Raw genomic sequence first — 25,620 nt, forward strand, 5'->3', positions numbered from 1 at the left:
TGAATGTAATGTTATTTTCTCTTTGACTTTGGGGTAGAAAAAAGCGAGTCAAAGTGATATCTATTTTAAATTTTCTGGTCTGAGTCTTTCCGTCCTCAGACGTGAACTCTACACAGTTCTCTCTTTAAAGTGCTTACTATTATATAATACACTTTTTTGATGATTACTGTTTGCTGGAACAAGACAATTTATCCAGAAGTCACAACAAAGTTTCACTGGGGTGTTTTTTTCTTTATTATATTTGCAAATAAATTTAAAGAAAAGGTGCAATATTAAGTTAAGAAAAATATTACAATAATATTATCTCAAAAAAATGATTCAATATAAATTGTTTTCAATAGAGCAGCTGATGACAATACAGCCGTGTTTTAGTGATTACGCTCAGGAGCTGACAGATCAAATGGATGCATGCATGCACACACATACTTGAACATAAGTCATACTTTATCGATCCCCTTAGACAAATTGTTTTCTCTGCATTTGACCCATACACATCAAAGGAGTAGCAGCGAGCAGCCACACATTGAAACTGATTTGAAGAGCTAGTGTGAACTAGTGTCAAGCTTTGCAAGCTGGTACTTAAAGCAAAAAACGAATACTCATGTACTATTTATATTTAACTATCCAAAACAAATGGCAGTGTACTCCCCCTATTTCTATGTTTAAATTCCTCCCAAATAACTGCAAACACAACTAAGAATACAGAAAACATTACTAAGGACAACCAAAATGGGTTGATTGAGTTCATGTCCATATGTGGGTGTGGGTGTAGGCTGCTGTGCTGTGCATGTGGCTATGATACCTGAGGGTTGAGAAATGGGGGGGTTGTGGATTTCAGATTGCGGTGGTGGCTTCATTGACCAGCACTTTGGTGCCGAGGACTAGGCCTTAAGGCTTAACGTGTGGCTGGCCCAGGGGTCAGGAGTGGATGAAATTAAATATAGTGCTATATATAGTTTAGTCTTTATATATGGGGACTGTACTGTATAGCTTTAATGTAATCAGTCAAATAGAAAACATCAGCTGTCAATCTGAACGCGAAACGCAAATACATCAGTTGGTCCGATATGGAAATTTAGGTTCATGTCTAAATATTTGTTTAACCTGGTTCATGACTCATACTCATGTTTTACTGCACAGTATATCTATATGAGCTGTAAGAAATTAGCTTTTCTTGCAGGCTCGCAAGCTTTGTCCAGGTTTGAGGAAGTTTTCAATGTCACTCCATTTGTGCTTCTGAGTAAATGGCCCTCTGACAGGCAATATCTTCAAGATCAGCTGTCAGGCTTCTGAATTTAGACACCCACACAACTTTGTCAGCAATGTTCGAGCTGAAGATCAGTCTGACCTACAGCAAAAAATGACGCCATGTTCAACAGCGTTGGATCAATGCTCAGAGGAGTGATGGGGAGAGATATACACACACACAATGGGGGGGTGGGGGTGGAACTATTTAGTCAGGCGATTGTGCACGTTATTCTGAGTTTCAATAACTTTCATCATAAGTACACTTCAACTGAGAGACAGGACATGATAAAAAAAAATCCAGGAAATCACATTGTTTTGTTTTTTTTATTTGAATTTATTTATAAATTCCTAAAGATAAGTATTTGGTCAATAACAAAAGTTCAACGCACTACTTTTGTAATAAAACCTTTGTTGACAATGACAGGAGTCAGACGTTTCCTGTACCTGTTCACCAGTTTTTCACACACACTGTAGCTGTTCTTTTTTGGCCTTTTTCTTCCATGCAGATCACCTCCAGAGCAGTAATGTTTTAGGATTGTCACTGGGCAACACAGACCTTCCTCCATAGATTTTCTACAAGGTTGAGGTGTGGAGATTGATGAGTCCACTCCAGGACCTTGAAAAGCTTCTTATAGAACTTGTTGTGGCAGCCTCGTCCTCCTCCATATGGCGTCTGTGCTGCAACCATGAATATCAGACTACTAATACACAATAGAACTCGCTGTATCATAAATAATTCAGAGCAGGTCCTCCAGCCATTGAATATCAGTGTTGTATGTCTGAGAGGAAAAACAATAGCAGACAAAGCAGTTTCACTCCAGCAGGCTGGCTCCGCCCCCCTCTCAGCCTGCTTGTTGTTGGGGCGGGTACAGAGAAAACCAGGAAGCACTAGTTATAGTCTGCGAGCCCACGAGAAGTCAGAGCAGTTGAGAATGAGGTGTTTTATGTCATCTTCAACTGCCCTGACGACTTTATGCAGAGGAATAGATCTTAATTTATCTGCACAGCAATTATGGATAAGCTCAGTGTCCCTTCATTCTCAAACATTACTCTACATGTTTTTGGTCAAACCCCATTGAAAATCGGTAAATTACTACTTTACATTAATTCTTAATTCATTCTTCCTTTTATAAAGGAAGGTGCAGCTGCAATTAATGATTATTTTGATAATTGCTTAATCTGCCAATTCTTTTTTACGATTAATCTGATAAAAAAAAAAAAAAAAATTATATATATATATATATATATATATACACATATATATATATACACATATATATATATATATATATATATATATATATATATATATATATATATACATATATATATATATATACACATATATATATATATACACATATATATATATATATACATATATATATATATATATTTGATGTTTGGCTTATTAGAAATGCCTTATGTTTGTCACGGCTCAGCGTGAGCGAGCAGGAGTGAAGGACCCAAATGTACAGCTCGGGAGACAGGAGTTAAGGCAAACAGGGTTCGGTACTATAAACCAAACGGCAGGAAAAACATAGTTAAGACCAGTAATCCATGATTAGCAGAGGTACAGGCAGGGAAAAGACAAAGGCACGGTCAACATACAGGCACGAGTCAAAACCATAGACTTACTGAAGTTGCTGGAAGGTGACAAACAGGGTGCTTGAATAAACAATCTGGCAAACGGAAGAGGTGAGTGCTGAAGCTTAAATGCCGGTAATTACTGATAGGAAACAGCTGGTGATCTCATGACTGAAAAGCAAAGGTGAACTAAGCACGACAAGACAGAACCGGAAGTGCAAGAAAATAAAACAGGAAATGAACCCGGCAACACAGAACTCCACCGAAACAGCCAGGTCATGACAATGTTCTTTTAAACTAAATTTTGATTTTGACTCTTTAAATCTCAAACAAAAAACAAAATACAGTCTTTGAATAATAAAACTGAATACGAAATAAAACTAAAATAATAAAAAACCCACGAAGACACAGGAGAACATGTAAACTCCACACTGGGCTCCTTCTGGCTCACAACCACTAAAAACCATGTCGTCATTTTTTAACGCTGCTGTTACATTTAGTGTCTGCAGCGTTTACGATGCGCTGTTCTGTGGTGGCGCCGTTCATCGCTATGTTGCGAACAAGATGATACGCAGCCAGCTGACACTCGCGATGGAACAGATTAAGTAACAAAGTAACTTTTAACTCAGCAGCACTTAATGATTTTTTTCACGTGATGGATAAACGTTTGTTACCGCTGCTACATCCCTGACACCAGTGTTTCATTCTTATGTTCTGTGTTGCTGTAGTATTTACAAAGCAGGAGCGGAATTTTGTATGACTTGCAGATTAACATTGTCTTTGTGACAGAGCTCCTCACCTTATCTCTAAGGGAGCGCCCAGCCACCCTACAGGGAGGAAGCTCATTTCGGCCACTTGTATCTGTGATCTTGTCCTTTCGGTCATGACCCAAAGCTAATGACCATAGATGAGGGTAGGAACGAAGTTTGACCAGTAAATTAAGAGCTTTGCCTTTCAGCTCAGCTCCCTCTTTACCTTTTGGCTCCGCAGCCCTCTCTTTACCACAACAGACCGGCACACTGACTGCATTACTGCAACCACCGCACCGATCCGTCTGTCAATCTCACGCTCCTTCCTTCCCTCACTCGTGACCCCAAAATACTTGAACTCCTCCACTTGGGGCAGTAACTCTCCTCCAACCTGGAGAGAGCAAATTACTTTTATCCGGTTGAGAACCATGGCTTCAGACTTGAAGGAACTGATTCTCATCCCAGCCACTTCACATTCAGCTGCAAACCGCCCCAACACACGCTGGAGGTCCTGACCCGATGAAGCCAACAGGACAACATCATCTGTAAAAAGCAGAGGCGCAATCCTGTGGTCCCCAAACCAGCCCCCCTCCAGCCCCTGGCTGCACCTAGAACTTCTGTCCATAAAAATAATGAACAGAACCGGTGACAAAGGGCAGCCCTGCTGAAGTACAACATGCATTGAAATAGGTATGTCTTACTGCCAGCAATGCGAACCAAGCTCCTGCTCCGGTTGTACAGAGACCAGACAGCCCTTAACAAAGAGCCTCGGACTCTTTACTCCCAGAGCACCCCCCACAGAATGCTACGAGGGTCATGGTTGAATGCCTTCTCCAAGTCCACATAACATATGTAGACTGGTCGGGCAAACTCCCACAAACCCTCGAGCACCTTGGTGAGGGTGTAGAGCTGGTCCAGCGTTTCAGGACCAGGTTGAAAATCACATTGTACCTCTTGTATCTGAGGTTTGACTATGGGCTGAATTCTCCTCTTCAGTACCCTGGCATAGACTTTCCTGGGGAGGCTGAGAAGTGAATACAGAGTTGGTGGATAACTGCAACCCCTCCTGAGGCGTCGACTGTTTTACCAGAAACTCTTTAAGGCTGAACGATAGTCCTCCTCCATGGCCTCCCCAAACTCCCCTCAGGCTTGAGTTTTTGCCTCCTATCAGCACATCAGCTGCTTCAGGGGTCCCACAGGTCATCCAGGCCTGAAAGGCCTCCTTCTTCAGCTTGATGGCATCCCTTACCTCTGGCGTCCACCACCGGGTTCAAGGATTGCCACCACGACAGGCATCGGAGACCTTGTGTCCACAGCTTCGAACGGCCGCGTTGACAATGGAGGTGGAGAACATGGTCACTCACACTCAATGTCTTCAGCCTTCCTCAGAATCTGGTCAAAGTTCTCCAGGAGGGGGGGATTTGAGATCCTTCTGACAGAAAGATCGCCCAGACGTTCCCAACAAACCCTCACCATACGTTTGGGCCTGCCATGTCACTCCAGCCGCCTTCCCTGCCAGCCATGATTTGGGCGTAATTTTAATGCCCCAAATTATAAGTGTAAGCATGGCATAGCTCCACTAAGTCTACAAGTACAAATCTGGTTACGCACACACAGACCGGTTTACGCACGCACAGACCGGTTTACGCATGTACAAATCTGATTGTAATAATCTATTTTGACTCCATACAGAAGAGCTTCTTAAAGTAGTTAAAGGTTTGTGAGAGCCAGAAATCTTGTTTGTAGGTGACCAAATACTTTTTTTATGCAGGAATTTATAAATACGTTCTTTACAGTAAAAATCCTACATTCTGTAAGAGAACCTGTGTGTGTTTTGTGTCTGTGTGTAACATATTTTGTAATCTAATAATTGTACACTGCAAATACTTTAATTGTAACGTATCTATGTATCTGTGTGTAAAAATTACACAATGTTCTTAAAGAGGGGAAGCGAAGCTTTGTGTGACGCTTGTCATTTTAAGATTTCTAAAGTTATTCACTATTGCTAAATAAGTTCAAGTTAAATAGCATGTTTTACTTACTTTTTTTAAGGATGAAAGGGGATGAAAGGGACAAACCCCTGACCTAGGGCTTTGGGGTCTCCCTCTTACAATTGGTATATACAGTGCATACAGTATACAGTGCTTTGTTACCATTGCTGTGTCCACACTAAGTTTAAACAGCAGATGTGTCTAACTGGAGGTGGCTTATGTGGCAGCTTGTAAAGCCTTGGCCCCTTTTAACCTGCCAGCCCGTGTGTGAATGTTTGTGTGTTTTTGATGGGGGGGGGGGTGTAGTCTGATCCAGTCCAGACTGCTACTGCTTCATATTATACTTGCTGAGGGCCCATGTTGTTTGGCAATAGTCAGCTGTTAAATCACGCAATATAGGACATGACCATTTTCACAACACATATTACTTCCATTTTCCCTGGTTTCTCTGGACATAGACTATCAATGTTGTTGCACAGATAAAATGTAAAATATTTATAACACAACTGGCTTTTCAGCGGGGAGGTATCACTTTAAATACAGTAACAGCCTGACTGACCTTCTGTGTTGTCGCCACTCACGTCAAAGTTCATAAAGTTCAGGTCTGTATGAGCCAGTCAGTCCATAGTATCTCATAAAACACATTTGGCGCTAACTCATTCTCAATGTGTCTGCGTGGGTTTTCTCTGGGTACTCCGGTTTCTTCCTACAGTCAGACATGTGTCATTGTTGGACGGAAATAATTTGCCAAGAAGAATTCAAACAGAGGCAGTAATATGGTTCAATTAAATATGTGAATTTATTCTAGTTGGTGGGTTAAAAATATTTGAAGGCAGACAGATATAGCTAACACAAGAGATGTGACTCTATGTTTCTGTGCTTTCAGTGACCATAAACAAATCCTTTAGGGGAGCTTTTCACATGGATGTGTACTTGTACAACAGAGCACAGACAGCAACACCTGCTTGCAAACCCAGAAAACATGGTTTTAAAAGTTTTTAATGAAACCCCAATAGGCTCAAAGCCAGAGTCCTGTGTGTGTATGTGTGTGTTGAACTCCACAGGCTCACCATGATATTTTGTCTTTGTAAACAGCCTCTCCTATTTTTAGCATGATCAAAAAGCAAGTCAGGGCCAAACCAGAAACATATTTAATTTGTTGCAAAGCTCTGCATATGAGCAATATGTTGCTGTCCTCTTCCTGTTGAACTGTCGAGGAGTAATAGGACACAAGTGTGGCCTTTTCCTGCCTGCTGTTTGAGTTTAAGCAAACATAGAAAGTTTTGTCTGAAAAAAATGACATTAACAATAAGTAATGATTCCGTGACAAAGTTGTGTACGAAACCTGAGAGTCCAAGTGTAATATCCTTCTCAGCAGCTGTCAGACTGAAGCCTGAAAGGCTGCATTGTTACCTGAAACATCTCTTTGTGACGTGACAAAGACACTGTGAGAGAAACATCCGATATAGCAGTCAGGGAGGTCCGTTATATCAGGGTTACCCATGTTTTATCAATTTAATATTTTTAATTTAACATACCGTAAAACAGTGCGGTTTGAAGAAGTAATAAGAAAATATCTTGGTCCTATTTTTCGTCACCACAGCATTAAGTAGCCAGTCATTTAAATTCAATTGCTCTGCTGATGCTTAGTATGTAGGATAGAATACTAGGTACTAGCCTACTATTAGTAAATACAGTATACTTTTATAAATTTTGTCTTAATGTATTGCATGCAGTGTTCAATGTGGACTTTTTGGTGCACTTTTGAAATCTCCTTCCACCTTCTTATTCTTTTACCTTTTTTTCCTTTCCTCCCATTCCAATTTTTCTTTTCTTTTCTTTCCTCTTTGCTGATTTCTTTAAATTTGTTTCTATTGTAATTTTGTCTCTTATTTTCTCCTGGCAGATTTTCTTAACTGTTGTCTTTTCATTTGAAATATTTCCATCTCCTGGCAACCAACAATTTTGACCAGTTTTTATAAAGGTTAGCAGAGTTTAAAATGTTTAATTGGCAGGTAAGTAGTCAGCACCTTACTGATTTTGCCAAATGTTTAAGGTTTAGCACTGATTGTGCTACCAGGTTCAGCCCTGGCCACTGCTTTTCCCTGCAATGCAAAGCATTTCATACTACTAGAGCTGACATACACCATGTACAGTATGTACTAATACTCAACGGCTGTTACAAATAATTGCGAGAAGTGCCATGTTCTCTTGGTGGTCTAATGTGGTTGAGATAATAAAACACTCATGCATGAAACATGTCAGGATTTAGACAGGTAAGAAACCTGTAGTTCTACAGTGGTTGGTACAGCACTGTACCAACCACTTTGTGGGGTACCTTAGGCTTTTATTGCCATTTAGGTTCCACTACAGCTTGAACAAGTATGTTGCTCTAGCAAGAGCAACAAGAGACTTGGAAACCCCTTCTTGAGTCAACAGTTTCATGTTGACGCTAGAGGGGGAATGTTGAATGAAATGTTTTATTGTATGACTGTCTGGATTCACTGGTATAGAAAGTAAACCTGTTGCAGACCTGAAAAATATTTATTTTACAGCCTTAATTAATTTACTAGAGTACGTGGGTCTGGTACCGATAGTGCTACACTTTTGTACCATTCCTTATCCCGTAGATGGTGGTGCAGGAAATAATGATACAGTATATCACTTGGGGAGTGTGGACACTTCACTATTACTATCACTAGTTCTTCAGATAGGGTAAATTTGTCACTTGAAAAAATATATTTCAGAATTCATTATTTATATATTAATTGGTTTATTATGCCAAATTGAAAAATAATACATTTTTGTAAATTTCTATATTGTATGAGATGCTGTGAGAGATTATTCAGACCTATCACAAAAAATGTACTTATTTCATAGGGATCATGAGTTACTGTATGTTCATGCTTTTACAGATGGAGCAGCCTAGAACTCCTTCATGACTGATGCATGATTTAAACACGCACAGTCTCACTAGTATGACCTGTATGAAGCGTGGACCCTCCACTCTGATGTAGTAAATGCATAGCTGCCTTATTAATTCCCCCTAAGCGTCTCCTGGGTAATCTGTTGCAGTGGCGCGTATTGATCCATCAGTAAAACAACACAAATGAAACTCAACAGAAAAAATATCATGACTCATGTCATGTCATCTTATATCATGACATGACTCCACTAAATAAAATAATTACTTATTGCTGCAGAAGAGTGAAGCCAATAAACACGGCCTAGTTTTACTTACGAATATAAATATGACAATGTGACAGATTCCTGGTCGGCTATTCTGGTCAAATAGCGACAGCATGTCTATTTTGAGCCCAGCACAGATAGGGGGTGGTAAACCGATGACATTTGTTTGGAAAAAGCACAAACATTTTAACGTTTCTGACATTGAGCCATTACCTCAGGGATCACAGTCATTCGTCGCTTTTGTTTTTAACACCAACATCATAGACAGTCCCAGGCCTCCGTAGTACAATTGTTCAGCTAATGCCCAAAGTTCCCAGGTTTGAATCTTTCCTTGTTTCCAAGTCCAGATCTTGCCTTTTAGAGTAGCCTGTCGAACCTCCAGGTCAAATTTGAAGTACTTACAAAAACAACGGTTGACGATAGCCTATTACTTAACACTATGCAGTACATACTATCTTAAGAGGGTAAAAAAAAAAAAAGGGTGGCACGGTGGTGCATTGGGTGGCACTGCCGCCTCAAAGCAAGAAGCGCGTGGCTTCGGTGACATGTTTTCCCATGTCTGCATGGGTTCTCTCTGGGGAACTGTCCATTACCAGTAATGTTAATGCAGTTTACTTCAAATTTGTTAGTTAAGGCATTAAGTGCTCATCTGTAATTGACAAGACACATTCAGATCAGTTGTTTTAGTCAAATAATGAGAGCACAGATTATTGAGGATTGACTGAAGTACTGATGTGTGGACAATTTGTCAAGTCATCCGCTGCCTTGTTTTTAATGCATAATTAAATAATGCAAAGACTGTGATCCGGTGAATTCTTGGTATAGCTGTTTTACAGTTTTACCAGTGGTACTGTGGCTTCTTGATCTCTGTGGCTAGGGAGACTAACAGCTACTGGCTGAATTCCAGAGACTCTCGAAGAGACAGGTCGTTTTTCTGAGACATTTCCAATAACATCAGATGCACATTGAAACTTCTCAGGCTTTGTTCTGTTTGAAAATAGATCAATGCGCAAATGCTTAACTTATTTGGTTTATTGTTAGCACGTCTAACAAAGTCCAGACTTCTGCTAGTCTGGCTGTTTGATGGATCACCATGCGTTAATCACAGAACTACAACTCACAACACATTGTTGATAACAGAAGGGTCAGTGTGTGAATACATATATTTTGTGTGTGTTGGGGTGATTCTTCAGGTAATGGTAATGTCGGACATCAGTTTAACACTGCAGCAGTGGCAAAAGGCTAAAGCCTTGCTTTAGCAGCTAGGGTCGCTGGGGAAGCTGCTTCTTTTCAGCAGCCATCCAGTAACTGGCTTTACTTGATAGTGGTAAAAATTAGTTAGATATTTTTTTAATAGGACTAAATTTATGTGTGGTTTCCCTTAGGCCACATGTCAAACTGGTGGTGCGGTGTTCCTCTTGGTTTTCCAACTCTCTATGCTGATTACCTTGAACCGGTACGTCAGTTGGCTTCTAGCTATTGATTGATGGAACACACTTGATCTAAAGATGGAGTTAGAACAGGGAGAGTTGAAAAACCAAAAAGAGTGGCCCAAGTTTTACACCCCTGCCTTAGACTTTACCAAGGTTTGTGACCTGTTGTTCAACCACTTTCAGGCTTCTAGGTTTGCATGTAGGTTTATTGCTTTTTGCAGCTCATGCCTTGTGGTCACACGTTGTTGCGATAGCTACTATTTTTCATTATTAGCTGGAAAGGATATCTGGATATTCTAATAAAGATATTTTTACAATCAGGACTGTTTGGGTGTCCTACAATTACACCAACTGCTTCAAGTGTTGTGCTTCAATCCTTAAGTACATTTACCAGTGTTGTAATTTAATCCAATTTTGAAGTGCTTCTTTTGGATTTAAAAATCTGCCTGTTGTAGATTTGAAATTAGATTACTGTACTCATCTACAGTGTGTAACAAGGCTTCCAAGTAGCCTAGTTAGGCGCATGCCACGAGTGCATGAGGTTTAAAGGAAGTAGAGACAAAACTAGAATAGTCATAATTCCTTTTTCTGGTAAAGTACCAGACATGTGACACTAACCACCTGGCAAATCAATATGGCATGCCAAGAAACTTCTCAGGAGGGTGATTGGAGGCGTTAACGAGGCTATGTTTTTATTACGTCATTGTAGCGAGGGTTCGCAATTCAGCCCAGGTTCAAAATGGAACACATCATTCAACTGTTTGAACTCTGCTGCCATTCACTCAACCAATGTAAGCTGCTTCATCTGTAGGCACTGTAGTCACTTAGGCCATCTATTTTTATTTACTTGTGAGAGATCATTACCTATTGAACTACCAACAATAATATGATTATTATATTATTATTTCACATGTATTTAATAATTATAACAACAACAATAATAATAATGCATAAGCCTTGAAAGCATACATAAAACTGAAGCTTAAACTAAAGGTAAACCATTGCACAGTGTTGTAATAATTGCCAGTGCTGACTGTTTTACTACTGTTCTAATTAAAGGAAAGGCTTTACTGGATGCAGAAAGTAGAGTAAAGATTGTTGATTAAAAACATGGATTGAATGCGCTAATATATGGCCTGCACTCAGCAAGACATATTTACTCTGTGCCCTATGTAACGTTATTGCTGGATTTATTCAATTTTAGTGTAAGTATATCCAGCTATGACAATGAGGGTGACATGCAGCCTCATTCTCCTTAACAGAATCCAGGAAGTAAAGCAGCTCTCAATTGCTGACATATGTGGAACTGGGCCGCTTCTCAACTATGCTTTGGCTTGAATGAGAAATGAGTCAGATGAGCCTGACAGGAATGTTTTTAAATGTAGGTTAGAATTTCAAACTGCTGCTAACACATTACATCGGTTTGGCTCCAACCTGAAGCATTTTTATTTTCTCTTAATGGCATCAATCATGATGCATTTCCTTTTTTGGTAACAGATGTTAACGTTACTAAAAGAATGAGTAAACCTTTTACTGGTTGGGCCTTGAAGGCCTACAGAAATTCAGTCAGATGATGACGTACCCAGGTCAGAAAAGCTATTTTTGTACAGGGCAGAGAGACATCTTTAGAGGGGGTGGGGTGTCCTCTTCAGTGACCACCCCACCCCCCTAAAACTGCATTGCAACCCCTGTCATCTGTCCCACCCACCGGCACCCAACACTCCATTTTTAACCTCCCTGGATGTCTCTCCACTGTTGCTGTCCGTCTAGGCACTAGTTTATTTGACCCAACTGGAGGGAAGACAGTCAGCCTAGTGGTCAAGCAGCTGTTCGGATAGTCAGCCTGTGCAGAACGTCGACACTTGAAGTTTTTGACCAAAGGTTTTTAACAACACATTAGGTGGAGGTGCCGGATTCTCATTGCTGAGGCCAAGATGACTCGTGACTCGTAAGTTTTAGCAAGTGGTTGGGAGTTATGGGAGTTTTCATAGGACTTAAGGTCAGTTGTATAAACATCAAAATGATCACCTATAAAGGAAGTCGAAGAACTAGGTTTTGCTTTTAGCACCCATCCACTTGTTAATTCAATAGGGAGCCATAGTCTAAAAAGGCCTCTTCCATCACATGATAAGCTTTCATATTTTTAGAACCACGGTGGCTGTGAAAGTCCGAGCAGAAAGGATTTTTGCTGTAGTTAAGGATAGGACATATCTGTCTGGGATGGGACACATCTACAATAGCGCTAGTGTAGTCTTTCCTAACAGTGTAAAAATCTCTTTGCAGACTTGCTGTTTATAGCCATTATTATGGCTATATTATTATATATGTCAGTGTTTACTTGTGGTCCTGATTGGACGTATTTTGTAGTAGTGATACTCTTACTGCTTAACTTTTCAACAGCTGTTGAGTTGTATTTGTGTGAACATCATAGAGAAGAACATCTCACAGAACTGCTTTTCTATTTTTATTTGCTATAGAATGCTTTAAATGTATATTTCCAAACTGGTTTAACACACCAGAGCTTATGTACAATTGTGCACATAAGTAGTTTATTGAGTCATCTGCATCTTTATATTGGAGTCCAGGACTTTCTGGTACTTTACCCAGCAACATTGACATCATTGTCCAGACTGGAAACTGAAGATCAAATGACAGTAAACCATAGTTATGCCTGGATTTCATTGTTGTTTCGAGTCCTGCGGTCTGTTTACTCGGTTTTCATGTATGTATAATATGTATATCTTAGTTTTTTATTATATTGTATTATTCACTGCAAACATGCATACATTCATTGTGCCATGGCTGCACTTTCCTGTAAAGGAAATAATAGGGTGATGGGGCTTTGGTTGTGGTTATTGGTTTTTAACAAGAAAACTTAATTGATTGATCTCTCATTCACTTGCATGATAATCAGTTTCTTTTTATTTCAGTGCTATCATAGTGAATTCAGATTCACTCATTTTGCCCTTTAGAGTGATGTTTTGTGAAATAACACAAATAGAACCAAAAAAACTGAGCTTAAAAAACATAAATTGTAAGCTGTAAGTTGTATTTTTCTGTTGACCCTATTAATATTATATATGAAGGCAATCCTAAAAGTAAAGTCTCCTATGTCTTTTAGAAATACAAACAACCGTTAATTTATATTTACATAATTTTAAAGGTTTAATGATTATAAATTTTTCTACATAACCGGCATTTGGTCGATGGGTCTGGTCGATGGGTTTTGTAGACGCTGTGGCAGTTTTAGAGTGCCCATGTTATAACAGCTTGCCGCTAAAATGCAGAAAATATCCAGAGGGAGCTGCCTATCATCCGGCATGTTTTCCTCAACTTTGTGACTGTCACGTCAGATATTTACGGTCCCCTGCCTCTTTGTTCGTCGTGAATTTTAGTACGACAGGCTGTAAACTCTTTACACCACTTGTGTACATTTTTGACATCCATGCACGACTATCCACACACTTCTGTCAATTAGTTTATTTCAACCAGTTGTTGAAATGCTGTTTTTAAAAAAAGTTAGTAGTAAAGAAGTGTATGTGAATTGTTGTCCCCCGTGAGATTTTTTTTACATTACCCCAGTGGTCAGTGTTGTGCTGTTCATGTTACATGGCGGGAGATGAAATCTGAAATGCAGTGCAAGTTTTATATATATATTCGTTTTTAGAGAGGGTGGTGTAGTGATTAGCACTGTTGTCAGCAGATGAAAGGGTCTGAGTTTAAATATACTGGATGGCCACTGAATAACCATTAGTGGCTAGTGACAATATGCTGAACGGATACTATTACTAATTGTATTTATTTTATTTATTATATAGAACTTTTTTTCTTTCTTAAACCTTTTATCAGTTTGGGTTTCCTAATTTTTGGCTTTACTAAAAATGAAAAAAAGGACTTTTGTCAGTGTTGATGTTTTTGAGATCTCTGTTTTCATTACATCATTGATGCATTAGAGTAATTTGTACATTTCACTTCATCATCTATGGGTTTGCTTTTTGTTATTTTATTCATATTTTCTTGTACTTGTATAGATATCATACATATGTGCTTAACTGTTAACATGACTCATAAAAAAACAGTCCCATACGCTTATATATGGCATATTTGCCATCTGTCTGTGACGTGAAAAGCAGAATCTAGGACTTCGTTCGGGCAGTTTTCATATGCTGGGGAAGGGATTGTTTAAAAATTCCCTCCTCCCTACTAAGTGACAGATCAGTAGGGTGGGTGAGTGCTGAGTTGGAAATAGAGCTAGTGCGTGTTTGCATGGGCAGCCACAGCTAAAAGCGGAGGAAGAGGAGGAAGCCACAGGCAGATGAAAGAGGGTGAGATCAAGTGAGAGACAAAAGGTACGAGATGGAGCTAGCTGAGGGAGCCAGGCAAGAAAAAAAGAGCAGATGAATAAAAGGAAATCTCTTTCTGATCCGACACACATCCCCATTTGAACTATCCTGAGCTGAGACATACAAAACTGTGCGACACCATTGCGGTGATTTCCATCACAACATCCTTCGCTGCTGAGCCCAGAGAACAGAAGAGTGGGTTGTGTTGGAGCAAGAGCCTGTTGCCTGGATACTCCTGCTGTTGCTGCGGCGGCAAAAAGCCAGGACTGAACCGTGTGCATTTGCTGGCTGGTGCTGCTGCCATTGGAAAAGCACAACTGTTTGTCTGGATAGCTCGTGCGCTCACTGTCTTGCTTCTTGACTCGCTCACAGTGCACATTCGAATAAATACCCCGCTGATCTGGGAGCTTCGAACGCGAAGAGAGGTGGAAGCAAACGATGCCTGGCAACGTGCTAAAAGCTGCTCGGTAGGAACGGGATTGGGAAAGACTGGCTACAAAGTGAAAGCGGAATCTAAGGGAGAACAGACCCTTACACAGAAGAGCTAAGGTGGGGGTGAAGTAACGAGTGGGGCTGGCAGGGAGTAGGGAGATGGCAGCTAGCAGGCTGTGCAAAGCCAAGCAGATCAAGTATTCTGGTCCACGGCCCACAGCCTCCAGCTTCATCCCGAGTTGGTAATGTGTGCTGGCTTCCATAATGGAAATCCACCGGTAAGTACATGGTGTCACACAGTGGTTCTAGTGGGTTCTTATGTGAATTTCATCAGTCTATAAGACATTTTTGTGCTAATTTTATAGGATCTATACTCTTTTCTCTCTATTGCTGTTTAGTTTGCAGCAGCGAGTGATATAGACTTGAAATTTTCTTCATGAATTACCATTTTACTTGTCATCAACGTAAAAACTGCACTCCATTTAACGTAATTTCATTGAGCTTGTAATGTTTTAATATGCATAAAAAGTTAAATAATCCATACTTTACACATTGCAGTTGTTATTAAATTGTACAATTGTGAAATCTTGAAGAAAGTCTGAACTGAATCATAGTCAGAATCTCGCTAAAATGTCAATATTGCTAATACCTGTGTATAGTACAGATGGAGCAGCTTGGAATTGCTGGCATTTGCCTACTTTTAGCTGTTTTCAGCCAAATTTCAGCCGCCCCCTTCTGATGTGCCTGTAAGGCAGCGTAAACATTCCAATGAAGCTATCAGCACCAACAATGCAGTCCTAGGTTACAACCAAAGGGTAGAATCTACAGTATTACTTGCATTATAGGCCCACATAATTCAACTGTACATACAGCTCGCTTTAGACATTTTTTTTTTATTTTGTCTTGTACATCAGGAATATGGTTAGATATTGTTGTACAGTAGTCTTGTTACTGCATAATATAGATACACATGAAGTGTATTCTGACAGCATCAACTTAAAAACTGAGAAGTTAGATGAAGTAATATTTGAATTCACAGCAGAACATGTGTATTTGGCTGAGTTGGACTGTACAAGTGTACTTAATAAAGTGGCCAGTTGCACTTGTAAAATGCCATGTGCGTCTGTGTTGCTCTGAAGAGCACATCTGCTTCTCACTGCCCTGTGCATTTGGAGGGCCAGTGATGGTTGCACTGACCAGCTGGGGAGTAGGACTTGGGGATTGGCGTATGACTTGTCCCAGGGGGTAGAGGCGGTTCTCTCTGCTAATAGCGGATTTGGTTGCCCTGCGTCTGTGGGGTCCCTCGGTGGGCACATTTCAGGAATTGTAAATATTATTTAATACTGGAATTTGGGGCAGATTTGCCATAAATGCTATAATATGTAAAATGGGTAAGTAGAAATTTACTGTATGTAGGTGAACATTTATGCATTCAGGTTCTTGGTTCCATATACAGTAGCCACACATGGTGAGCCCTGAATTCATACATAAAGATTCCGTGTTGAAGAAATATCCTTGTTCCATGTAAATTATGTCTGAGTGACTGACTGAGTGAATTTTTGGAATGGATGATTATCCTACACTTAGTCCTTTCTGTGTGTGTCCTGAAACTGTGCAAATACTAAGTAAAAACCAAAAAGAATAACAGGCTCAATACCAAATTGCTGTTTAGTATTGTGGCTGAAGAGGCAACAATTTAAACGTGCAGCTTCCCAGCCTTGGCCTCTCCAACACCAGATCCATGGTAAACAAAATCAACAAACTGAGGCTGATGAATGCGACTAACTAGTCTTTCTGTGACTGTTGCGTCTTGTTAATCACAGAGACTTGGCTGCAGCCTTCCTTACTGGACTCGGCTATCGAACTAGGAGACTTCCCAAATTTGACATCTTAAATGTGCAACAAGGAGAACAAACACACTGGACAACGCCTATAGCAATATCCTAAAAAGCTATAGAGTAATCCCTCTACCACATCTGGGTCTGTCAGACCACATGTGCATGTTGTTGATTCCAGCATACACCCTTGTCAGAAGCTGAAGCCCCCCCAGTGACAGACATGGCCTGAGGATGTGTCACATCAGCTGCATGACGACTTTGAGGACAAATATTAAAGTGTGTTTGAAACACAAGATCTAGAGGAGCATACTACATCCGTGCTCTCCTACACTAACTTCTGTGGTGACAGCGTTGACTGTAGACAAGCATCTCTGGGCGTACAATCGAAAACCCTGGATGACTAAAGAGGTCAAGGTGTTGCCGAAGCAACGTTAACAAGGCACGATACAGCACAGCCACATCTAACCTCAAAAGAGGTATCAGAGAGGCCAAGGCATCTCACAAGAGGAGGATTGAGGACCACTTTAAGGACAACAACACACGGCAGGTATGACAGGGAGTCCAGCACCTAACACCCCACAAGTCCTGCAACACCATGATGGCTGTGGGTGACACTGATGCCATGGTCACAAAGGCGTTAAACCACTTTTTTGCATTCTTTGAGGTGGAAGGACCCAGGTGAAGCTCCAACATTGGATCGCAGCAGCTCCAGCCTCACAGTGCAGCAGCAGAAGTTGAGATGCTGAGGGCAGTGAACTTTGATGAAGTGACCGGGAAGGTCTTCAGGGAGTGTGCAAACCAGCTGGCTAGGGTCTTTACCAACCTTTTCAACTTATCACTGTCTCAGTCCTACATCCCACCATGCCTGAAGTCGGCTACAATTGTTCCACTGCCAAAAGAGACCATCATCAGCAGCCTAAATGATTGCAGACCAGTAGCTCTAACACCCACTATATTGAAGTGCTTTGAGAAACTGGTTCGATGGCACATCATGTCCTTCGTCCCATCCACGCTCAACACACTGCAGTTTGTATACAAATACATCTACATAGGACAGGATCACCACAGAAACACAAGGGCACTATGCTAGGCTGCTTTTTGTCGACTTTAGCTCTGCGTTTAAGACCATACTCCCAGACAGACTGTCAGTAAAGTTGATCTACATTGGACTTCCTCCAACCACCTGCTATTGGATTAGAGACTTTCTCTCTGACAGAGTAAAGAGAGTCAGAGCGGGTCCCCATCTCTCCACAGCTCTGAGATTATACACGTATTATTGCGTCAGTACACACCTCATTAAATTTGTTGACGACACTAATGTGGTGGGACTCATCTCTAGTGGTGATGGGACAGCGTACAGAGATCCAGAAGCTAGTGGGGTAGTGTGAGGACAAAAACCTGGACCTAGAGAACTGGTCATGGACTTCAGGAGGTAAAAGTCCAATTTGCAGTTCATTTACATTAATGGAAAGTGTGTATGGGGGTTTAAGCTTCAAGTACCTGTACATAGACGAATGGAGCGCAAACACCGTGGAAGTTATTAAAAAGGTGTCTTCACTTCCTGAAGGTCAACCTGAGGAGACAGCTGCTGGTTACCTTAAACCACTGCTTCATTGAGAGTGAGTTAACATACACTGCACCTCTGTGTGGTTTTTAAGCTGCACCATGTGTGTGTGTGTGTGTGTGTGTGTGTATACAGTGAGGAACAGAAGTGTTTGAACATGCTGCGTTTTTTCATGTTCTCCTACTTAGAAATCATGGAGGGAATTAAAATTCACATTTCAATTCCGTTCGAGAAACTGCAAGAATTCTGGCTCTCAAAGACTTGTTACAGTGCTTTGAAAAAGTCCACGTCTACTCCACTCATTAACCTAAGTTAGTAGCACCTGTCTGAACTCTTTAAAGACACCTGTCACCCCACAGTCACTCACACACCAACTACTATCATAGGCAAGACCAAACAGCTGTCAGAAGATGCCAAAGGACCAAAATTGTGGACCAAGGCTGGAATAGGCTACGGGGCAAATGCCAAGCTGCTTGGTGAAAACAGATCAACTGTTGGAGCAATTGTTAGAAAATGAAAAAGTGTAAACAAAGGTTTCTGTACCAAATATTAACACTCATTTTCTCAGGTGTTGAAATATTTATGTTTCGCAGTGCAAGACAAAAAAATTCTATAATGTATATTTCTGATTTATCTTTACTTTAAGAAGTAAATGGAAAAATTACTTTTATTTAGTTTATTTATGTTTTGTTTGGTCTTTTTCTTCTTTCTGCACCAAGGTATTTTGTTGTACGGTTGTACCAAGTATGATTGTTCAATGACTGTGACTGGAGTGCAACCATGTATAAAGAAGCATGTCCCATCTGAAGGCCTTGAGTGTTTGTTTCTGTAGTTATACAGTATACGGAGTAGGAGCTCAGTCTAGGCCAGACCTGCTCTGCTCTCAATTCGTTCCCTGTCTTCTGTATGAAAGGGGATCTGATTGGACTCTTGTAAAATGTGTCAGGCTCCTGTTTACGCACAGCCACTACTCTGAACCATGAAAACATCAGCAACACTCTCATTTTGTGTATGTTGAACTTGTGGGTTATGTGTCTGTGCACTGGTAACATAAATTCAGTTACTGCATGTATTTACTCAAACACACTGAGTGTGAAGTGATGATTTTGCCAAATATTTGCAAAAGGTATTTGAACTCCTTCAGGATGTATATTGTTTGATGACATTTTTGCTACAAAATAAGAGTGAATTTTTAGTACTATTACTTCAGCAGCATATCAAGTGTAACTTGTATATAGGCATGTAGTAGGTTTCAGTTTCAGTTTTCCTCAGTAATTACATGGGACAGAATCTAAAATCTAACAAGTGCAATACAAAATAATCTATACCAGAAATCTGTGACTCAAGAGGTACAGCTGTTGGCCACCAATCATATTAGTAATAGTAGTAGTAGTAGTAGTAGGAGTAGTAGTAGTAGTAGTAGTTCGATTCCTGGCTTCCCCGAGTTAACAACCGACAGAGCTGGTGTCAGCTGTCACCGGTGTGAGTGAATGGGTGAATGTGAAGCAGTGTTAAAGCACATTGAGTACCACTAGGTAGAAAAGCGCTAGTGTAGGACCACTTACCACATACCCATACAAATGTGTGGGTATGTGTGAAACAAATAAAATAGTTTCACTTTGAGTCAGATGATATTATGTCGTTCAAAATGTATTTGTTATCGAGTTTGATGTCAGTCAATTCAATCAGACAATGTTCTCTGCTTTTAAAAAATGGCCTCTGTGAGATTGCGAAGGGTGTGTTGCAGCATGTCTAGTTGTTAAAAGTACAATGAAGTATAGGGTATAGGGCTGATAATAGGTTGATTTTAGAATGTTATTATTGCTTTGATTCAAATATTGTAGAATCAGATGTAACACTGTATTTAGACGCTCAATTGCTGCTGTGTACAGAGAGTTGAGAGAAGAGAGAAGTAGAAATTCATAGCTACATAAATGTTTATAAGATATAAAACCTCATGAATGCATGAATTTAGCACTGCTGAACTAACAAAAAATTATTGTGCCACAAGAGATGTAAGAGAGGCTGAGTGAGAAACGAATATTTCACTTTATTAATGAATATACAGTAAACCCCCGAAAGAAAACTGACATTTGAATGGGAAAAAATGGCTATAAATGACTATTTTTCTTAGTTAAACCCTAAACATGCCCCCAAATATCCTACCAAAAAACTTCAAACTCAGCTTAAACTTACTTATGTCTCCCTCAGTGTAAAATACCCTACAGTTGTAGCAATTACAAATGACCACCATTTTAACTGCCGTACGTTTGTGGCGCCACCACGGGTGTTGCTCGCAATTGAATTTGAAATCAAATTTTATTTTCAAATTTATTTAATTATTATCAAAGTCTACCCCATATTCCACACAACCCATGTGACCTCCGTGGTTCATCAGGCACATGCATCAAAGTATGGCTGCACATGGTGTGCTGAGTGTAAGATGAACACTACCTATAGTTCATTAAGGTTTAACACATGCTGTAGTTTGGCAAAAATAACAAGGAAACACTGCGGAAATGACAAAAAAAAACATGTTAAAGCCTTATACTGTTCGGCGCTACCACTGTATAATTAATGCATGTGCATAAACTGATGCGCACGGCAATGCCACAAATTGTGTCCCATGATGGGGCACATCTAGGATTCAGATCCTGTACTGTAGCTTCTAAAGTACAAACTCTGTTTTTTTTTTTTAAATCATGCAGACACAGGATTATATATTTCCACGAAAACAGCCACAAAAATGTAGATATTTGTACAATAAAAAGCTTGCTTAAAAAGTCAAAGCCAAACCTGGTGAGAACTTTACAATGGTTGGATGATGGAAAAAATGTTTTTTTATTATTTACTGGATGTTCTGTTTTGAACTTTAAAATGCACTGAGGAAAGACATATGCTTTTGGTTATTGATCTGATAGAACATGTTGCCCTCCCATATTTTGCACACCTTTATTGTGGGTTAGATGATTCTTTATCCTGCTTTAATTTTACGCGTATGTTTAATTTGATCTCATGAGATCCCTGTTCCAAGATGAGTAAGCATCAGAAAACCACAGTATGCAATGTATTTTTGTCAATAATCACTTTAACTAAAATGAATGTGCATGAACAGTGTGTAGCTAAATGATGTTTCCCTTTGTGTCTTGCATTCATGTAGTGAACAGAGTATCTGCCAGGCGCGTGCTGCTGTCATGGTGTATGATGATGCTAATAAGAAGTGGGTTCCAGCCGGTGGTTCCACTGGCTTCAGCAGAGTGCACATCTACCACCACACGGGGAACAATGCGTTCCGTGTAGTGGGACGCAAGATCCAAGATCATCAGGTTAGTCAATGAACAGTACAAAACCAACCATTTTTCTGTGTGTATACTGGGGACAGCATGAGGATCATCTTTTTGTGACAATGATAAACAAGACATAGTGTATCTTACATTTGAATGCACATTCTGACAAAACTGACATTGTTTGGAACAAGTATGACTTTGAAAATAAATAGTAGGAGTCACTGGGTCATCTGGCTGTATCTGTGCTAGGATTTCCCACTCAAGCACTATCTACAAAAAGCTGATCTAATTTTAAACTTTTAAACTTAGTTCTTTTTCATGTTTACGTATGCTGTTTTTCTTACCTAGTTCATCAACAGTAAACAAACCCTCATGTGAGTCCCATCTAGCCTGCCAGACCTAATAATAAGCATCTAAATTCATACTTGATCATTTCTGGCCTGTAGTTTTACGCTAGACCTGGATAGACTGATTGCAGGTTCTTTTGGAGATGTGCTAAAGCAAATGTATCAAATATTTAGCCTTTCACTGTAAATGTTTTTAAGGCTTGTTTTCAATACACGTTTATCTCTTGGCTTCTCCTTATTGAGGGACACAGTGCATTACATATCTTTTCATTTTGTGTTCGACTCACTTTCATTGCATAAAATTTTCTGATTTTGATACATGAGACTTCAGAGATTAAATGGGAATTAAAACAGTATAGAGATTATGATCAATTTAGCTTTCTATAAACTATCCTAGGAACATGTTACATCAATAAGCATGTGTTTTACATGTCTGTCTTAACACCCTGTCACTGCCTTCACCAGGTGGTGATAAATTGTGCCATTCCAAAGGGTCTGAAATACAACCAGGCAACGCAGACTTTCCACCAGTGGCGTGATGCCAGACAAGTATATGGGCTAAACTTTGGCAGCAAAGAGGATGCCAATGTATTTGCCAGTGCCATGATGCATGCCCTAGAAGTGCTTAACTCCCAGGACACAGGTGAGACTTTATTATTAATTGTATGTATGTTTCTAACATACTATACAGGTATTGCACCAAGCATATGATATGTGCTTATTGGTTTTTGTAAGTTTTTACAGTAGGTTTCATTTTATGCTCCCAGCATTCACACTAATCTTCAGCTATCATGTTTGATGATGCAAATTTCTCCACTCCTTTATTTTCATTTGCATTTATTTCAATGAAGGTGCAGCACTTTTTAATTGAGTCAATTTTTTGTGTGATATGACACATGCTTCAGTTCAATTTTCAATTTTATTTATATAGGGATTATCGTTACAACAATAAGAATTCTGGTTTTATCTGAATTTAGTTGAAGGAAGTTTTGGGACATCCAGGATTTGATGTCTTTTAAACAACCCTGAATTTTGACTAGTTAATCTGTTTCATTTGGTTCAAAAGACAGATATAGCTGAGTATCATCTGCATAACAATGAAAATTTATAAAATGCTTTCTAATGATTTTACACAGAGGAGACATGTAAAGGCTGAACAGAATTGGACCAAGCACAGAACCCTGTGCTACTCTAAAGCTAATCCTTGTGCACGTGGAGCACTTGTTGTTAACATGAACAAACTGGAAACTGTTTAACAAATAGGATTTAAACCATCCCAGTGCTGTTCCTTTTAATTCTGATGCTATGTTCTAGTCTCTGTAATAGAATGTTATGATCAAACATGATCCAAAGAAAGATATAGCTGAGTATCATCTGCATAACAATGAAAATTTATAGAATGCTTAGATGATGAAGCATTATTGATCCTACAGTGGAAGTTCAGTTGCCAGAGCAGACACTAACCAGCAAGATGTTAGCTACAGTATAGGAGACAAGTATACCTATAATACTGTACTTTAAGTGTCCATGATAAAGTATCTGAAACTTCTAAGAGTCTGTTAGACTCTTAAATTGTCTGATCTGACAGTAGTGGGTATGAAGGATCTGCCGTACCACTCATTGGAGAGACATACACAGAATTATTTTCCTCCCCATCCCATAGAAACAGCCAGTGTTCTCCTATTATTCTCCTCTATTACGGTTTTGTGCAGAGTAAATATATGCATAACACATTCTTCAGCCATGCACAGTATCAGTTTGAAAAGAAAAAAGGAGAAAATATATGATGGTATATAGTGGCCCTGGTGAAGACCTGAGGTCCTACTACAGACCTACTTAGACGTGACTTCTGCTGAGTTCACAGATTCACTCAGGATTAGCAGAAGGTCAGCTGTGCTGAAATCATTCTAAGAAGTGATTGGTCAACCTGACACAACAGTCATTGTTGCCAGGGGGGAAATCAAGGCGTATCATACTGTCATTTTAAAATGATCATATTTTGACTCAAGCTATCATACAAACCAAAAACCACTACTGTATATATCTGGCGACACTGGTTGAAGGGCCTTTTTGTTTGCCTTGTTTATTTTTCAGCATTTAGTTTTGTATGCTTCCCAGTGGCAAGTTTTACTTCCCACTATATTGTAGGATGAACACTTCCAGTACTTTGCGTACTGGGAGTCATCAAATGCAAATGATTTTGCGCCAATCATAAACTAACTAATAAGATACATTCTTGTCATTACAAGTTGATACTGGGATAGTATTATAAAATATTTTATATGAAGTAAAATGTATTTATTTGTTTTGTTTTTATTTATTTATTCATTTTTATTTATTTATTGACAAAAATATCATTAAGAATATTGGTTTATTGATTCGATCTGTTATAGGAAAAAAGTATATATGTAAACATTCCATTTCAATTGTAATTATACAATCAAACACACACTGTTTGATCGCAGTCAGTTGCAGGGCAGATCTGAAACTATAATAAGTACATATTTGCTGTTGTACCACTACTGACATAGGATCCCCCTTGTCTCACACTGGTTTTAAGATCATCCCTGCATCTTTGACAGCACACAGGAATGTTCAGGAGTCATATATAGGGGGTGATGGTCATGTGTAGCTGGGCAAGGACACAGAGGTATGGATGTCAGTCGCTCTGCCCTTCCAGACAACCTGACTCCCATGAGATCCAAAATAAACAAGTAGGACAGTGGAAAAAATAGATATTTGCAAGAACAGATGGAGTTAGTTCAAGTTATACGGACCCACAGTAAATTAATCTTTTAAAGATATGTCTATATCCGAGTCAGTATGAACCTTTTTAAAAACTTAAAATGTAGTATTAACCAAACCAGGGAGTTTCAGTAGATTATTTGATGTTAATTATGTACTCAACAGCTTTCAGATATTTTCTGAAAATAAATACCTCTAGGTCAAATGTTAGAAGATGACCTCATGAGGTACTTATGGGACTTTATTAAGCATGTGTAATCTGTTTTTCTGAAATGTGGTAACCAGGCTCCCTGACCTTGAGTGTCAATCCTTTCCACATGCTGCACAAAGATCTGCACCTCTTACTACAATTGTGTTTTCTGTGCATTTCCTTAGTTATTATCTTTTTATATTGCCTATCTTTATATCTATTTAATTTTTATTCATTAATTTGCAGCATTCTTGTTCCCTCTTATGTTGATATCTACATTCTACTCTCTACCTCTCTCCTCCCTTTTTGTTTCAGCAGCACAGGAAATAAAAGAGGTTAATTTATTTATTAACAGTAACAGGTTGAATAAACCTAAGCAAACAAAGATGAGCAGATCATTGAATCAATCAGCAGCGCTGCTAATGTGATTGAAAGAAGGAGCCAACCAGACATGAGTGAAAACTATTTCTGGTGATGTACACTTTAATTTAAAAAATTATGAATGGCAGTGTCAAAACTATGGTAGATCCCAAAACCATTGTATAAATACTTGAATTATTGTATATCTGGCAACACTAATCTGTTATGCACTACTGGAAAATTGGAACAAAGAGCAACCACACTCACATTTCCTCATCTTTAAAGGTGTACAATAAGGATATTCAATTTTTTCATAT

At 39.4% G+C, this 25,620-nt stretch overlaps 1 protein-coding gene and 1 long non-coding RNA gene across 9 annotated transcripts in view; one reads left to right on the top strand and one right to left on the bottom strand.

Annotated features, from left to right (window-relative positions):
- The window catches only part of enah (ENAH actin regulator), a 65,763-nt gene that overhangs the window by 3,786 nt on the left and 36,357 nt on the right, over positions 1-25,620 (top strand). The window contains exons 1-3 of one of the 8 annotated variants that reach the window (XM_029140786.3): positions 11,939-12,145; positions 21,535-21,700; positions 22,474-22,651. In XM_029140786.3, the coding sequence (XP_028996619.1) occupies positions 12,132-12,145; positions 21,535-21,700; positions 22,474-22,651 (358 nt within the window). In that variant the 5' untranslated portion in view covers positions 11,939-12,131. Of the gene's footprint in view, positions 1-11,938; positions 12,146-14,431; positions 15,251-21,534; positions 21,701-22,473; positions 22,652-25,620 lie in introns of those variants that run through there. The other 7 variants (XM_029140788.3, XM_055506075.1, XM_055506076.1 and 4 more) reach the window with 7 other exon arrangements.
- LOC129603659 (uncharacterized) lies at positions 1,559-3,353 on the bottom strand. The gene is made up of 2 exons (XR_008693777.1): positions 2,887-3,353; positions 1,559-1,926 (listed from the first exon to the last, which is right to left on the bottom strand). It is a non-coding gene; the product is annotated as an uncharacterized LOC129603659 (long non-coding RNA).

This window comes from Betta splendens, chromosome 24 (genome assembly GCF_900634795.4).
Source record: "Betta splendens chromosome 24, fBetSpl5.4, whole genome shotgun sequence".
NCBI lineage: Eukaryota > Metazoa > Chordata > Actinopteri > Anabantiformes > Osphronemidae > Betta > Betta splendens.